Raw genomic sequence first — 18,154 nt, 5'->3', positions numbered from 1 at the left:
GAAGAAGCCAGACCAAAGGGTGGGGATCAGAAAGTAAAAGACCAGAAGTCTTTAACAGGTCCCAAAAAGCTTCTACTGAGGGAGGTTCCAAGAAACCCAAGAAGAAAGAAGGCCAAGGAAAACCCTTGTGCAATATCTGTAAAAGTAATACTCACTGGACCAGTGATTGCACCAAAAAGGAGACCGCTCCAACCACCATTGCCCCTAAGGCAACTGTTCCCCCTAGTGCAGCTAATAGTGGTGGTTCTCAACAGAAGGGCGTAGTAGGGTTAACCCTGGGAACTGAGATGGACTCTGGCCTAGTCAGAGTACCAACTCAAGCTGTTCTTGTCTGTGATGTGGACATGGCTATGTCCTCTACTGTGAGTCCCAATAACTTGGGCAAGTACAGACAGACACCTTTAATTAACAATGTAGTGGCTCAGGCCTACAGGGACACATGTGCCAGTGTCACCATGGTGACGCCTAGCTTAGTGGACCCTGGACATATCATACTAGGTGAGAATTACCTAGTGACCAATGCTAGCAATGCCACTACCACCCATAGTATGGCAATTGTTAACTTCTCCTGGGGAGGGGTAACTGGCCTCAAAAGAGTTGTTGTAAGTTCAGACCTCCCTGTATAATGTTTGTTGGGCAATGATTTAGAGACTTCAGTCTGGTCTAAAGTGGAGAATAGGACTCATGTAGAGATGCTGGGCATATCAGCACATGTCCTTGCTGTGACCAGGTCACAGGCCAATAAGTGCCAAACTGAACAGGCACTGGATCCTGAAACTATGGACCAGTTGCCTTCCAAGAGGAAGAGCAAAAGAGTTAAGGCAGTGTCTTCCCCCTTGCCTCGGGATGAGGATCAGACTTCACAGGAAGCTGAGTGTGAGACCCAAGAGGGAACTGTCCTAGAAGAACTTGAGCCTGTTCAGGTTGAATTTCTTGGGACAGGGGGACCCTCAAGGGCAGACCTGAGGCAGGCGCAATTGGATTGCTCCTCTCTTGAACCCCTCAGACAGCAAGCTGCTGCTGAGGCTGCTGGGAATGCTACAGGTACCCACGAAGTGTATTGGGATGAAGGGCTCCTTTATTCAGAGGCTAGAGACCCCAAGCCTGGTGCTACCAGGATGTTGGTCATACCTTTGGCATTCAGGGGTTTCCTTCTTACCTTAGCCCATGATATTCCCTTAGCAGGACATCTTGGCCAGAACAAGACTTGGGACAGGATTGTCCCTCACTTTCACTGGCCACACATGTCAGAAGATACCAAGGAGTTTTGTCGCTCCTGTGTCACCTGCCAAGCCAGTGGCAAATCAGGTGGCACCACAGAGGCCCCCCTTATACTACTACCAGTGGTGGGGGTTCCCTTTGAGAGAGTTGGGATAGACATTGTTGGACCAATGGATCCCCAAACAACCTCTGGGTAAAGGTTTATTCTGGTGGTAGTGGATCATGCCACCAGATACCCAGAAGCGATTCCCCTAAGGGCCACAACAGTACCTGTTGTGGCAAGAGCCCTCCTGGGAGTTTTCTCAAGAGTGGTTTTTCCGAAGGAGGTTGTCTCAGATAGAGGTGCAAACTTCATGTCTGGGTACCCAACTGCTATGTGGAAGGAGTGTGGTGTGAACTACAAGTTCACCACACCCTATCACCCACAATGCAATGGTATTGTGGAAAGATTCAACAAGACCTTGAAGGGCATGATCAAGGGTTTACCTGAAAAGCTTAGGCGAAGATGGGACATCCGTCTGCCCTGCCTTCTGTTTGCTTACAGAGAGGTCCCACAAAAGAGGGTTGGCTACAGCCCTTTTGAACTTTTGTTTGGGCATCCTGTAGGGGGACCCCTATGTCTGGTGAAGGAAGGATGGGAGTTACCTCTCAAAAAGCCTAATCAAGACATAGTGAATGATTTACTTGGTCTCCGCTCCAGGATAGCTGAATACATGAAGAAGGTTTCTATAAACCTTGAGGCTAGCCAGGAACTTCCAAAAGCCTGGCATGACCAAAAGGCTGGGCTGACTGTGTACCAGCCAGGACAGAAAGTGTGGGTGTTGGAGCCAGAAGCCCCAGCAGCACTCTAAGACAAATGGTCTGGACCCCACACTGTTGTTGAGCAAAAGGGAGAGGTTACCTACTTGGTTGATCTTGGGACTCCCAGAAGCCCCCACAGGGTGCTTCATGTCAACAAACTGAAGGCATATGTTGAGAAAGCAGACATGGGCTTGCTCATGGCTACAGACGGGGGCAGGAAGAGGAAAGTGACCCTCTCCCAGACCTGCTTTCTCAGAACCCTGATGATGGTTTAGTTGATGGAGTGGCCTTGGCAGGCAGCCTCACTGACCAGCAGCAACAGGACTGCAGACAAGTTCTACAGGCCTATAGACATATGTTTTCCCTGACTGCAAGTCAGACAAACTGGTGCACCCATGAGGTGGACACTGGTGACAGTCTGCCTGTGAAGAGTAAAATCTACAGGCAACCTGACCATGTCAGGGACTGTATAAGGACAGAGGTCCAAAAGATGTTGGAACTGGGCGTTATTTAGCCCTCAGAGAGCCCCTGGGCCAGTCCAGTAGTCCTTGTGCCAACGCCTCACACACAAGATGGTAAGAGAGAGATGAGGTTTTGTGTGGACTACAGAGGTCTCAATGCTGTCACTAGGACAGGTGCCCATCCAATCCCCAGGGTGGATGAGCTCATTGACAGATTGGCTTCTGCCAAGTTTTTGAGCACATTTGACCTGACAGCAGGCTACTGGCAAATCAGACTAGCTGATGATGCAAAAGCCAAAACAGCATTTTCAACCCCAGGAGGTCATTACCAATTTGTGGTGATGCGCTTTGGCTTGAAGAATGCACCTGCCACTTTCCAAAGGTTGGTGAACCAAGTTCTCTCAGGTCTGGATGACTATTGTGCAGCTTATCTAGATGATATTGCTGTCTTTAGCTCCACTTGGGAGGATCACCTGATCCACATAAGGAATGTTTTGGAGGCCCTGCAAAAGGCAGGCCTAACTATCAAGGCTACCAAGTGCCAAATAGGGCAGAGTAAGGTTGTGTACCTGGGCCTCCTTGTAGGTGGGGGTCAGGTTCAACCACTGAAGAGCAAGATCCAGACCATCAAGGACTGGATTCCTCCAACCACCCAGAAACAGGTCAGAGCTTTCTTGGGCCTGTCTGGTTACTACAGAAAGTTTGTTAAGAATCATGGATCCATTGTGACCCCACTTAACGACTTAACCTCAAAGAAAATGCCAAAAAAAAAGGTTCAGTGGAATGTAAGCTGTCAAAAGGCATTTGATGACTTGAAGCAGGCCATGTGCTCTTGCACCTATTCTGAAAAGTCCAGATTACTCCAAAGAATTAATTGTCTAAACAGATGCTTCTGAATTGGGTGTGGGAGCTGTTCTTTCACAATTGAATAAAGATGGTCAAGACCAGCCCATTGCTTTTATTAGCAGAAGGCTGACCCCTAGAGAGAAACGCTACTCAGCTACAGAGAGGGAGGCCTTTGCTGTGGTTTGGGCCCTGAGGAAGCTGAGGCCATACTTGTTTGGTACTCACTTCAAGATTCAGAGAGACCATAAGCCCCTCTTGTGGCTAAATCAGATGAAGGGTGAAAATCCCAAACTACTCAGGTGGTCCATTTCCCTACAGGGTATGGACTTTACAGTGGAACATAGACCTGGAACTGACCATGGCAATGCAGATGGACTCTCCAGATATTTCCACTTAAAATATGAAGACTCAACTGGTCAAGGTTAGTTTAATGTCCCTGCGTTTGGGTGGGTGGGGGGGGGGATTGTGTAGGAGAGTAGGGTCTGCTTCCTATGGTCACCCCCACTTTTTGCTGTGATTCACTGCTTTTTCGACTTTAGTGTGGCTGTGGGCCTGCTAATCAGACCCACAGCCCAGCTGTTCTCTCTCTAAATTCATACCATGTACTTTAGGTACATACCTAATTGGGTATTGAGTCACCTTTGTGAGCCCCTGTATAGTGTACCATAGGTACCCAGGGCATAGGTGCATCCAAGGCCTACCAGGGGCTGCAGCATGTATTATGCCACCGCTGACTGTCCATCCAAACTGACACAACTGGCTGATCACTCAGCTGGGGCAAGGTCGTGTAATCACTCCTTGCTTAGGTATAGTATTCCTATACCTACCATTATATATAGACACATATATACCTATAAGTCACTCCTATGGCAGACCTTGACAATCCTGAAGGCAGAGTGCTTGGTTTTATGTGAGATGGTGCTCTAGCATGAGCTGAGCCTGTCTGCAGCTTTCGGAACCATGTCCTTATAGCTGTTCTCTGATATAGCCATACCATATACTCTTAAGTGCATTATAATCCTTGCGGTTAATGCTAACTTTGGTTTGGCTTTATCAAAACATGTTGTGTAAGGTGTCATATGCTTTGTAATACTACCCTCCGCCAGTACTGGCAGCAGGGGTAGCATTCCACCCTTCTAGAGGGAGAAGACATGTAGTTGTAGCTTTACCCGGTTAAAGTTAAACAGAGCCTCAGCATCACAAAATGGATCCTGCTGCCACAGACACCAGTCTGACCTCCTGCTGCTGGACGAAACTCCGGCAGGGGAGGCCTGGGCAATAGGTTTCCTGCCTTGGGAGGTGCGAGCAGACAGGCTCTAGTGTATTGAAAGAAATGAGACACTGCCTGGGGCACACAAGGTGCTCCATGCATAGCCCGGTTCAAACCAGTTGCTGGGGCACTCCAGCCCCAGCTCTGGAGCGAAACAAGGGGTGTAACCACCCCCTTCCCAGGCTCCACCCATAGGAAGGACCTAGCAGGTAATCCAGCCCCTCAGATTAGTATAAAGCTAGGAGTTGTGTCTAGAGACATTAGATTCTCCTGAACTGAAACTCTGAAATGAAACTCTGGACCTTTGACATTCTACTGCAACTAGAAGACTGAAGAATCTCCCTTGTGGTCAAGGAGTGACCACCCTGTGCAAACAGGCACCATCAGTGACTTGCCGGTTTGCTTTGTCGACGCTCCCGCCGGAACCCGAAGACTTAGTGACGCAGCCTCTGGACTTCGAGACTTCTCTGACTCCGACCCACATCCACAGCAAAGCTGAGACCCATGGCGGACACGAGAGACGTGGGACCGGACTACCTGCAATACCTGCTTTTTGCTAACTTGGCAGCTTCTGAGGCGTCCTCGAAGTTGTGCATTGGGACTTGAGAAGCCCCAACCCCGAGCCATAAGTGCACCGATGCTCAGCCCTCCACACTCCACTAGTGCGGCGTGGGGCCTGCGCCTGCATTTCTCCTCGACGCGTCTTTGGGGTTGCTAGCCCGTTGGCTAGAGGCCCTCCTGAAGACATCCTTTTGAATCAACACCGCTTGCCTGGTTGCTCTGGGCTTGCTCCTGCTTTCCTGTAAAGGGGAAGCTCCCCAGACCTTGCTGGTCTGAACAGAAGCCAATCTTCCCTTTCTGCTTGGGTTGCCTTTGCTAAGGCTTGTTGACTCCAATCCGAAAGCAAACACCGCCAACAGCGAGATCATTTGTGGGACACTCCGTATCCAGCTCCTGGTTGTCATCGACACCCCCTGGTCCACGTGGCTGCAGAGACAAGCTTCACTTCTTCACCTGTTTGCATCTCGACATCGCCTGGTTCCAATGTGGTTCCTTCCTGGTCACTGGCTAGTGACCCAGACTCTGTCCCCTCTGCTTTCAGGTTCTTCACTGCTCCGATCCACCCTTGGATCCATCCGGACATATTCCTCCTGGTCGCCTGCAGCATCTTTGTGCAGCTCTCCAAAGGATTCGGTGACGAAACCAGACACGAAAGAACACCTATGCACCCGGCTTCCCTGGGTGAGGTAACTCGAGTACTCTGGTGCTCCCGTGGGTAATAACTACCCAAGTGTCCTAGTTTAACTGGGTTTTCCCGTAGTCCATCCGGAAGTGCCCGAAATCAACTACTTTGCAAACTTTACGATCCCATTGAAAGTCTATGAGAACTTGCGTGTGTGTTTAGACACTGCACACGCATCCTGTGGGACTCCTACTTCCTAACCTTTGGTTGTTCAGTGTAGCCCCAGCAATTTCCTAGGCCCTAGGCCTACTCACCTTTCCTGAAGTGGTTCTTATACCACTTACTTAGTATATGGTTCGTGAGGCCCCTAGGGCAGAATTGTATTTGTGCAACTTATAGTATGCGTATTGAGTCACTTGTGCTGTATCTCGAACTCCGACCTCATAAAGAGTGCAGAGGGGTTGTGTTAGTAATACATACATATATATATATCTTGTGTGGTGTCTTTTCATTTGGTATTCAAGGGGCTATTATTGGTAAAACAATTGGATTCATATGCTCTCTGAAGTATTAGCCTAAGACTGCTTTGTCCATGCTACCACTAGGATAGCTGGTCTATAAGGTTGACTTTACAACCATCACCATAAGGGTTGTTTGGACTGATACAGGGTGCCCACTAGAATAGTGGACATCACATATCAGGCCAACTTCTCACACCTGGCATGAGAGGGGCAGTGTTAACCCCAGTTCCCCCCATACCACCCAGACTGGCCAGCATTCATTAAGCCCATGCTTCTTGCACAGCGCGGTGCGTCACCTCATGACTGCCTCACAGCACTTTATTTCTATTCGTTTTGCTAGGGGTATTTATAGCGCCCAGAGGTACCACTTCTTGGAAGCATAGCAACGCCGGCGGATTCTAGGCGCTGTGCAAGAGATCTTCGAGAGGCTTTCAAAAGAGGAACAGAGGAGGGGGAAACGATAGAAAAATGTTCAGGACTTAACAGCAGCCCCATCCATTTCTGAAAACGCAAGCCTTCTTCCTTTCTTGCATCACGCAGCTTTCCTAGTGCTGCCTGTAACGCCTCTCCGCACTGCGCTCAATATTATTTAATTACACAGACCTCCACGCTAGCTCCCGAGAGCTGGGGCTAACCTGTACTCCGTTTAGGACACCACCACGGTGCACCTGGGTACTCTTACTGATGGGCCCGGGGACTTTGTAGCCCCTCTGATGGCTCCCGGCACTCAACTCTTTTACCGGTGGGAGGCTCCCGGGTGTAATGTTGGGATACGTTCTAGTAGCTGGGTGTGGGCGGAGCTAGGGGGCCAGAGGAAGGGGAGGAGTGGACACAGGAAAGGGACAGTTAGAGTAGGGACAAAGAATGAATAAGACATAATTAATAAAGGCTCCTGCATGATACTATAGTGTCTGTGTCGTTTGTAGCAGGCCGACACGACAGCTGGCGACGAAGGTGGGATCTCGCGCTCTTGCTGTTGCGCGGATCCCTAGGAGCCAAGTTACCGTCCCGTGAGGCACATGTACAAAGTCGCCGTTGCGACGTGTACCCAGAGGGAAGACCGCCGCCGGAACCAGAGGGGGCAGTCTCGCCGTCTATGTGCTGTTGCTCTGTAGTCGGAAGCTACGTGGAGCGTGAATGCAAAGCACTGGCGAGCGCTGGAAGAAAGTGCTCACCCCGACGTGAATGCAAAGCGCTGCCGAGCACTGAAAGAAAGTGCTCACCTCTGATGCGTGACATTAAACGCAGCAAGTAAAGCTGAAGACGTCGGGAGCCCACCCCAGTCCTACCGGTGCTGCGGAGTTTTTCCTGCTGAGAGCTGGAACCCGGGAGGAGATTACGAAGTCCTGCGTGGTGTGCGATTACCGGGTGAGTGCCCGATCACAAGTGAAAGTGAAGGAAAGCCGAAATCTCGTGAAGCATGAGAGTTTGACAGGAGCGGCCATTTTGAAGTCAGGCGGATCCTCCAATCCCCTGTCAAGAAATCCAGAGCGGCCATCTTGAGGTCAGGCAAGCAGAGTTTTGGCAACAAGCATTGGCAAACATAAGGAACAAGCCTTGGCAAGGGCAAAGAAACAAGCATTGGTAAATATTAGCCAACAAGCATTGGCAGATGTAAAGGAGCAAAGTTTGACCAACATAAAGGAGCAAACAAAAAGAACAAGCATCGGCAAACGTAATGAAAGACAACACATCAGCAGATGAAATAAGCATAAGCAAATACAAGAGACGGACAGAGGTAACAGCAAAGACAAACAAGCACCTGCAATGCAAGAGACAACACAAATACACAAGCACAAGCAAATGCAAGAAGTGCAACAAAACGAGCATAAGCAACTGCAAGATACAAGAAAAGATAACGGTAAACACAAACAAGCACTAATACAAGTGACCAGAAGGGGAATGAACAAAAGTGACCGCTAACAACGAGCTCTGGCAAAGGCAAGGCTTGCAGTGCACCAAGCTCAAGCAAGTACCAGAAAAATCGAAGAACACACTGAATATAAACCAGCACGAGCACCAGCAACATGAAGTGAAAGGAACAAAAGTACCAATAAACACAACAAGCACTGGCAAGTGCAAGAGATAAACTGAAAACAAGCACAAGCAAGCACATGCTTCAAGTATAAACAAGCCCGAGCAGATACAAGCCTCGACGTAAACAAGCACAAGTCCGCACAAGTCTTGAATGAACCAACACAAGCAAATGCAAATCCAGAACGCTACAAGCATGAGCGAATACAGATCCTAGACGTAACAAACGTGAGCAAAGGCAAGTACCGAAGCAAACTTTCAGCACCCCGCGAAGATAAATGGTCAACAGTAAGAAGAGCTAAGAAAAAAATTGTTCCAGAAGCATGAGTAAACAAATACCAAGGAAGCCTTTCCTCATCATTGAAACCACTGGATGACCTGTGCTAGGCTGAAGAGAAACGCAAGAACGAGATGTCAGTGGCGTCACGTATCATCGCGGAATAGCTCCAGATTACCTGCAGCTAGCAGGCCACCCTAACGAAAATTGGAAGTTGCTGAGCCACGCATCACGTATGGAGTCGCCTGAGTGGTGGCCGGACAGAATATAGTAGTCACCCAGAAGTGACAAACCTTTCCAAAATCAAAGGAGACGATTAGACACAGGATCTCGGCCGAAGGTGGTCAGCAAATAAGACGGGAAGCAAAGTGAACAATCCTGCGACTGTAGCAGACGGAAACTTTCCTCCCTCATGGCGGTGCTTACAGCAACCCATCGGTCCAATCCCTGCATTGAATTACCACCCCCAGTGACACAGACTGACAGTCAGAGTTTGGGCCCCAAATGGAACCGGTGGCTGGAATCATTGGACGATTTCTTCGACGCAATCGGTGAACGAAGAGATAGAAAATGTCTGATACTACTCCTCCAGCTGGTAGGTCATGAGGGCCGACGTTTAGTCAGAACATTCCCTGAAAAGGACACAGAGACCTATGAGAGACTCCAAAAGAAGCTACGTACCCATTTCCATACACCGGTAGACGTGGATCATGCTCGCCTCGCCTTCACCACAGCACGGCAGGAACCAGGAGAACCATTGCCAAAATTCATCGCCAGGTTGCAAAGCTTGGTACCCGGCTGCTACTTCAATACCTTTACAAATGAAGAAGCCGTTCGGCTTCAGATAATCGAAGGCTGTTCAAATGCAGACACGAAGCGCAAGATTCTTCAGGGACAGTGGTCGCTAAGGAGAATCATCAGAGGGGCCGAGGTTGGAGTGCGGGTCAAAGTAAAAGACGTATCAAACAAAACCAGAAAAAGGGAGGGTGAAGGCAGATCAGAGCCAAGACAAAAGAAGAGACAAAGCGTCATGAAATACTCAGAGTCAACAACACGAAAGACCAGGATGAACCAGGATTGCGATAGCGGCACTGATACAACCTTAAGAAGTTATTCAACCTCAAGGAGTCAGTCAACAGATGGTGCAAACGGTTCTGAAGCAGATGAAGTGTCAAGTGGGTCAGATCGCACCAATGGACCAGATGACAGTCTGTCCAACAAACGCGCACGAAAGGCAGAACCTAGAAGACTGAACCAATCAAGTCAACACTGGAAATCGGTACCCGACCATACACAAGCATCTCACCATTCGAGAGACGAGTCCGAGGACACGTCAAACAGGAGAACACACCACACCGGTAACACAGATGTCAGTACACCACACAAGTGTGAAGAGGAAGTGAACCGCATAAGATGGACTGATTCATCCAGACAACGAAAAGGGGAAGACAAACGCGTGCATGACACTCAAAATAATGAAGAAACGGAGAGGAGGTCATTATCATCATGCAAGAGAGACAGAAATGAAATACCTTGGAATCAAACTCAAGACATGAGTACGTGGTTATCGAACAATCTCTCCAGTGAATTGACAACAAAGACACCTCGAGAGAGATACCCGGAGAAACACCTCAAAGACAACTTTGGCGTGCAAAGCAACTCGTCACGGACTACCCAGTTCCGAAGTCCACTCAGTAAGACATTCTCAAAGGAACGTTCTCAAAGGGAATTGACAGAGAACTCCTCTGATTCAGAAAGCATGTCGGTCCGATCCTTCGAGTCGACAGAGTTGTGGTCCCAACAACGGCCACGGCGTCAATCACCCGAACACACCAGAGAGCCAAGGGACATTCTTCCCGTCAAGAGCGACACGTCTCACACCAATGTCCATGCACACTCAATCACTCCACCAGATAACCTGTCATGTCAGTCACAGGAGCATCAAGACACAAATACTACACCGTCACCCCGGATAGGGGTAGCGAGGTTGACTCGAAGGTCCTACAAAAGGAACACAGATATAGTGGCCATTATCACCCCGATAGAAACGGACCAACCAGTCGATCTGCAAGGGAAGCCAGACGTGTCAATAGAGACAGGTCATCATCGGATGAGAACGAAACATACAAATACCCAGCCGGTCCCAGGGTTCACCTGTTCCAGGCAGGAGTGGGTGAGACAACCAGAGACAGCAAATCAGTCTCCAAGCCATACCAAGATGATCTCCGCAGTTCTTACCCTACCGTCTGGTATCCTGGACTCGGAACAGGAAGACAGTGTTGTTCTCGACCGGACAAGACAAAAGGAAGTAAAAATACATGCAGGCGCTCGGAAGAGAACCAGAACAACATCCCCTCAGAAAAGAGGTCGAGCGTCACTGGAACAAGAGTCACAAAGGAGAACAGACTGCCGATATCAAGCTGGGCTCTCCACAGACACCTCAGACACTGAAGGTGAGTGGATCACTCAGAAGTTGAGTGAAAGCCACCATGAATCTGAGCATATGCACATCACACGAGAATTCGTGCAAGTGCAAAGATGCACTCTTGTAATAAAGGATGCTCTCGTCGAGGAGACAGAAGGCCACACAACGCAAGCTGAGATGCGTCTCCATAGCTCAAGCAAACAGCCCGCTGACTTGTATGGCTGATCTAGGAACTCCAAATATGTTGGACGCTAAGTTCATTTTGTTAACAAGGGGGGAGATGTAATGTTGGGATACGTTCTAGTAGCTGGGTGTGGGCGGAGCTAGGGGGCCAGAGGAAGGGGAGGAGTGGACACAGGAAAGGGACAGTTAGAGTAGGGACGAAGAATGAATAAGACATGATTAATAAAGCCTCCTGCATGATACTATAGTGTCTGTGTCGTTTGTAGCAGGCCGACACGACACCGGGTGTTGTGAATACCTCTCTCCTGAAGGGAGTGTCCGTGATTCACTGTTAGCCCCGCCCAGTGCATGCTCGCCCGGTGCGGTGGACCTGCTCCGGTCACAGGGCAGGTGAGTGTGGGAGGAGCGCTCCGCGGAGAGAGGGTGCGAGTAGGGCAGAAACAGGAACAGGAACGCAGGACAGGGCCTCCTCTGCCCCGGGCTCAGGACCTGGGACGGGCCCGCCCCTCCCCTTCCTGTCTCTGGCTCAGATTCAAATGAACTTTATTGCCACGACAAGGCAAACAGGGGTTGCCGAAGTTAATCGGAACGGCAAGTTAGCCCTTCCTTCAATACACACACTAGTTCGGTGGTCAGGGCTGTGCATTTTACAAGTTAGACAAGCCGTGGCAAAGTAAATTTGTACAATAGACAAACCACCTACATCTGTTGCCAGGCGATGCTGTGCATTTCTCCACACCTTATCGCTTCTGGCCCATGTGATGATGTGACAAATGTTACATAATGCCATCTCACTGATTCTGACAGCACGCCAGAGTTTTCCCATTTTATTTTCGAACATTTTTCATCCAGCTCGCTGCAAAGTACACGTAAATCAGTCGAAAGAAGGATTGCCGGTTTTGATTTTTGCCGAAGTCTCTAAACTGTAGCTAGATCAAAGCTCTACAATTTGTTTTTTGAAAAAGGATCAGCACAACTGTGATTGGTCGCTGTTTGAAAACACTGTTACAGGGAGTTACAGTAACATTAGTGTGTGTGTGCGGGGGAGACTGAGAAAAAGTTCTGTCAAAATTGTTATCTACTAAAACAAGAACGGCCAGCTTATGACACCGAATTGTCTCTATTTCTGTCTTCCCACTTGGGGAGGCTCGGCTGGATTCCTGCTGGTGTAAAAGGTTTATTATCTTCTTTATGGGGCCATCTGTTTAGACCAGTGGTTCCCAAACTTTTTTGACTCGTGGCTCCCTTGACTTAATTGGCAGTTGACCGTGGCTCCCCACCATTTTTTTACCGGCGCACACTTTCGGAACCACCGCAGTAGACCTTTGTACTCTCTACCATTCCTATGTGACTCTTAGAGTTTATCCATTTGTATCTCTTCCTTGAGTGACTTTACAACCTGTACATTTGCAAATTTTTCTATGTCTCTTCCCTGTGTGACTTTACTACTTGTACATTTGCAATTTGTTTCTGTTTATATCTCTTCCCTGTGTGACTTTAAACTTGTACATTTGCAATTTTTTTCTGCTTGTATCCTTTATGTAACGCCTGTAATTCTAAGTCCTTATGTATCGCAACTGGTTCTTATGTAAAGCACTCTGACACCTTTGGGTAAACCTACAAAACTTACAATTGATCCTAAAGGTGTTTTAGAAGGTGGAAGAAAGCTCATAAGCAAAACTATATAGCACAAAAATCACAAACTGTCAGTTCATTGAACATGAAAACGCCAACCAACGAGAGAATCTCCACAATATAATGAGAACATATCATCAAAGGATGTCTAAGATTCGGACCTGTAATGGGAACTAGAGGCGGGATGCAGGCTCCTGCAGCCCCTGTGTTGCAAGCCCCGCTCCCACCCACACACCACCACTTTTCTGGATGCTTCCATTCAGCCCAAGGCCTAAACACATGAGTAAGCCATTAGAATGTCAGGGGTCTCTTCTGCAGTGGGGGCATCAATTTGAAATATGCCACTGATGGGAGCCCTCAGCCTCCTGAGATGAGACACGTCATGACAACCACGAGTGCTAGGAGGCCATACTAACTCAGCCTGGGCACTATACAAATAAAACAATATAACATAAATCAGAAGATTGAATACAGTTACATAACAACGATAAGTCAACAGAATAATCAAACATAAATTATGAGGTTATGAATTAAGATTCGCGATCAGTCATGACTGACCGCATATTTTTTAAGCAATGCAAACTGGGCTTTCTGAAGAGAGTACCAGCCGCACTCCTACCACCGCTGACGTTGAGTGTCAGTAGAGCGTACCTTAATGTATATGTCCTTCGAGCCATGCGCAGGTACTAGGAAGGCAAGTAGCACTGACAGTGTAATGTAGTCCATCATAGCCGACATTCTATCTGACGCCCACTTTCAGCGTATGCCCTTTTATGTCCTCGGTGCAGCCCTTGTCGACGTTGTACATAGTCTCTGTGTTCAGCCGTCGCCTCGTGCCTGGCTGGAGTCTCGAGCCTAGCCTCGAGCCTGGCTGGAGTCTCGAGTCTCGTGCCTGGAGTTTCTTGTCTTGCGCGCTCCTCCTCTTGAAGGCAGCTCTGTGCTTCCACCAAAGTCGGATGCGAGAGGAAACTTAATTTTGGCGAAATGCAGTGAAGGATTATTCATTCCACTTTTTTTAGTAATGCAAAATGAAGCAGTCTTGTAGCTTGGTTAGCACTTTTGCATTCCTCATGAATACCCATTACTTTTGTCAGAAACCTCACCGAGCTCTTAATTGAGCCATTAAAATGCAGAGGGTGAGGGCTGGGATCACGTTCAGCACAAAGGAGGGGGAGGAATTGCGACTTCAATTTCCACGACCCACATCCTTGGTGGCGGCGCGGCGGCCCTGGCTTCTCATCACGGCGCACCGGGGTGCCGCGGCGCACACTTTGGGAACCACCGGTTTAGACCCATAAAGAAGATAACAAACCTTGTATGCCAGCAGTAAGTCGGGGCAGTCCGTCCAAGTGGGACGGCAGAAATAGAGAAAACTGTACGTCAGAGGATGCTCTTTCCCAATGGCTGGCCACCGTTTAGCATGAACGGTGATGCCTGCCAATGGGAAAGAGGGGCGGGGCTGAAAGCCCGCTAGTGAAATCTCCCCAATAACACTAAATCTCGCCAGCGAGACTGCGCCTTATGCTAGGCTTCAACGTAAAAAGTATGCAGTGACACCAGTGACAGAGACAACAGGACCCTACTTGAGAGCCTATTTGAAACTCTTTTGAAACCTTTAGACCCATTAGGAACCCAGGGCAATTATGTTTGCCCTTTCATATATAGACTTGCTGTTAGCCTCCCATCAGGACCAAATTGTCCTGTATCCACAGACCACAGGCTAGGGACATTAGGTGCACCCATTCTTGAGTCTGCCAGGCGCCAGCTCCCACACAGGACACAACCAGCCAGTGTCACCATCCTGCCACAAATGTGGGAAAAGATTTTTTAAAGGCTTCAGCCTTTTTTTTAAGATGCCTTTCTACTTTCAGAGAAGAAGGCTGATGAAAAGATGTTTTACGAATGAAGAGCCCTGATTATATAAATTGGCACAAATTTGAGACAATATGCAAAAGAAGCTTAAAATTATGGGTTCTATCCAGGGGTGCTGAGGTATGTTTGAAACCAAGCCCATGCCAAGCTTGTGAATTGGTTTAGGCGATTCAGTTTTAAAATACATTATGTTGGAATATACATGTATATACACACTCTTGAATAGTGTTCAGAAGAATATGTGTCTTACATGTAGCCATTGGCAGCAAGCAAATCCACGATGAATCGTGTGTTGGGGAGATCCCATCCGAAAATGTCTTGGACGACTATTACAGCCCGGTCTTGTGGTGACTGTGGCCTGCAGATGTATGCCTTGAAATGCTCGATTTCGACTTCCTCTCCTAGCCCCCCATATTCAAACTTATCTCCAATGTCGCATGGGCATGGGCGCTCTTCGTTGGCCATTTTCAAACTCTGTGAACGCAAAGAAACAGAACAAGAAAGCATTATGGCACCACGTGGTAATGCTGTTAAACTACAAGTTTTATTTCCATTTAATGAGACTCGAACCTCAGTTACATTTAAAGCATAATATATGTCAACCTGTTGAGGAACTGGTCCTTTTATGAGAGGTTAACTTCTTCCTCCTTAACAGTCCTACACCTACACCCTGTGGAAAGGAAAACCTAATTATGTTGTATAGTTTAAACTTTTAAATGTAATCTGTCTTACAATAGAAAGAAATTAATAGCAATGCCTTAAACTTTGCTAATACAATATTTGTTCTTAACAGTCCTACAAAAGAAAAAGAACCTGTTCGCATGAGACGTATATGAAAATGTGCAGTTATTCATAACATTATTATTTTTATTATTAGTAGTTGTTGTAGCTGCGTTAGTCATAGTACTAGCCGTATTAGCAGTGGTGGTAGTAGTAGGGATGGTAACAGTACGAAATATTAGTATTTATATTTATTAAGAAAACATTCATAATGATGAATAGCCTTATTTCAAAGCTTTCTTCTCAAAGGGCCTATAACTGTTTTTGTTAGTTTTTAGGTCTTGTCCACAGCCAGTGTAAGCTATCTGTGGAACTCGGATCAGCACACAACACATATAACCCCACAATATATTAGGAATAAAATATAAACAGTTAAAGGTTTTTTAGACAACCCTTTTCAGCCGATGGCTACAGTGGTTCAGTTGACATCAGGCATTATTTGATAGGGCTGGCATCAAAGTTGGTATCAGACCATGGCATTTCGCTGACTGGCCTGCTTAAAAAGTCCACACACATTCTTAAAAATGCCTTGTTTACTTTTTTCTACTTTTTAGGTCTTGCCTACGCAGCGCGCGTGCACTGTATAGAAGGCGACCTTTTGGAATCGATCAGCATTTGGGCTATAAGCGTGCACCTTTTGCATTGCTTTCTATTACAACACATGCACGTTTGGCGTTTCCCTTGCGGGAGCGAGCATGAGCACCATCTGTTTGTAATTATTTTGAAAACAGATGGTGGCCCTGCTCGCTCCTGTGAGGGAAACGGTGTGTGTGTGGTCCACCCCATCCTCCCTCTCTCACTCCTTTATTCATCCCACTCGATCTGTTTTATTTCCCCCCTTTTTTGTCCATTTTCCAACTTATGACCTGCTGATTAATTGAAATTGTAAGCACGCATTTTATGCCAAGCTACCTTGGCATACATTTTTCGTTCTTAAAGATATTGCGCCCCACTGTAAGTCGTACTGAGTGGCAAATGAGTGTTGCAACTTAGAGCCAGCTGCATTTAAGACTTATGCAGCTTAAGCAAAAGGGCAGAAGGAGGTAAAAGTGTGGGGTACTGTGGTGAATCGATTTAAAGGCTATATGTTGTAAACAATCTTTAACCCGGCCAAACGGGCAATTTACGGACAAACGGAAAAAAGTCTAAAAGCAGAAAAAAAAAATTATAATCAATAAACACTAATAAAATAAAATAAAAAGCGGTGTAAAAAATAAAAAGGACTCAAATAAAGAAGCGATCGCGCAACAGTAGGGGCAGAAAGCAGGAGCTAAAAGAAACTCAACAAATATTCCATAACCCACTGACATCCACCAGCAGATTTGCATGAAATGAGTAATTGCCCTGGAAACAGCTGCTAACGGACACGGCATGTACCGAGCTCTTTACACAAGTGTCAGTTAAATGGAGCCCTGTGTGACTATTATAAAGTATTATCACCCATTTACAGGCATTTACGAGTTAAAATTCTGGAATGAGAATTAACAGAAGGGCTGCGGTATTACTGGGATATTGAGAAGACTGTTCAATAAATATTGAAAATGCCCATCTCTCTATTTTCTCAGCACCTCTGGTGAAACGAAGCATGCACAATTGACTGAGTAAAATAGTTATCTATTGTTTCTGTGACTTCAGAGATTGATTTCTTATTCTTGGGAAACAAAGCTGTCATGTCTATGCGGTTGTCAGAAACTAATCCCTTCTTGTTTATTCGAGAAAGTTTCTAGTGACCTCTGAGCTAGGTGGCACTCACTATTAAGTTTAATATATTCGGAAGAGACCTAGTTGACCTCAGTCCTACGTCTAAACTACAGTATATATTATTCCAATGCGCAGAGCCTATTGGGAATATAAGAACTACACTACATGGCGCCCAACGTTTGGTAAAGCAATAATTTAACGCTAGATACTAGAGTAACTCAGTCGTGCTTTTCACACAGACCCCTTTTTCCCGTAAAATACTCCAATAGATGTCTGGAGTGGGTAAAAGGTCAATATCCCCAAAACTGAGCTGGACAAAAATCCTATGCATTAGTTTTTGGTTTATTCAACGTTGAAGGATAGAGTGTTCCAAAATATTGTGCACCTAATCTTTGTTTCCTTGAAACTTGTTCTGCAAACTGTCATTAAACAATGTCGGATAACGGCGACAACATCGCAACTGGTGGAGCTGCAGTAAATGCGAACCAACTGGGTTTAGACGTTACAGGGTTTAATAAAAACGACGAGGATGCTATAATCATCCCCGCAAATATAAGGAAAACCATAACTATAAAACTTATAGAAAATGGAGTATCATCGAGAGGTGGTAAAGTTATATTTGTTATAGAGGCACATGAATATCGGCAGACAGAGGTATTCTATTCATGGATTACTTTTCCACAAGCAAATCCAGTAACACAGGAGTTCCACTACTACAAAGGAGAGGAACCTCCAGTGGAATACGTTCCTTTTGAGGACGTTGTAATTCCACTAACTTACCAAGAGCATCAGCTCTGGTTTAATCACGCCCTACAACATCAAAATCACATTACCAGGTTTCGGTTCACTAGGTAGACCAGGAGCCACATGGCCGGTACTAGCCAGCTATACACCACATCCTGACATAGAAAATATGCCAGGTAGAGAACTGTTAGCTCAGCTGA

At 47.0% G+C, this 18,154-nt stretch overlaps 1 protein-coding gene across 1 annotated transcript in view; it reads right to left on the bottom strand.

Moving 5' to 3' along the window:
- Positions 1–18,154, bottom strand: part of CMBL (carboxymethylenebutenolidase homolog) — a 471,498-nt gene that overhangs the window by 297,139 nt on the left and 156,205 nt on the right. The window contains exon 2 of the mRNA XM_086965292.1: positions 14,980–15,203. Within this exon, the coding sequence (XP_086821418.1) occupies positions 14,980–15,194 (215 nt within the window). The 5' untranslated portion in view covers positions 15,195–15,203. The remainder of the gene's footprint in view (positions 1–14,979; positions 15,204–18,154) is intronic.

The sequence above is a fragment of the Lissotriton vulgaris genome, chromosome 4_1 (assembly GCF_964263255.1).
Source record: "Lissotriton vulgaris chromosome 4_1, aLisVul1.2, whole genome shotgun sequence".
Classification (NCBI taxonomy): Eukaryota; Metazoa; Chordata; class Amphibia; order Caudata; family Salamandridae; genus Lissotriton; species Lissotriton vulgaris.
This window is presented reverse-complemented; position numbering and strand designations above follow the sequence as displayed.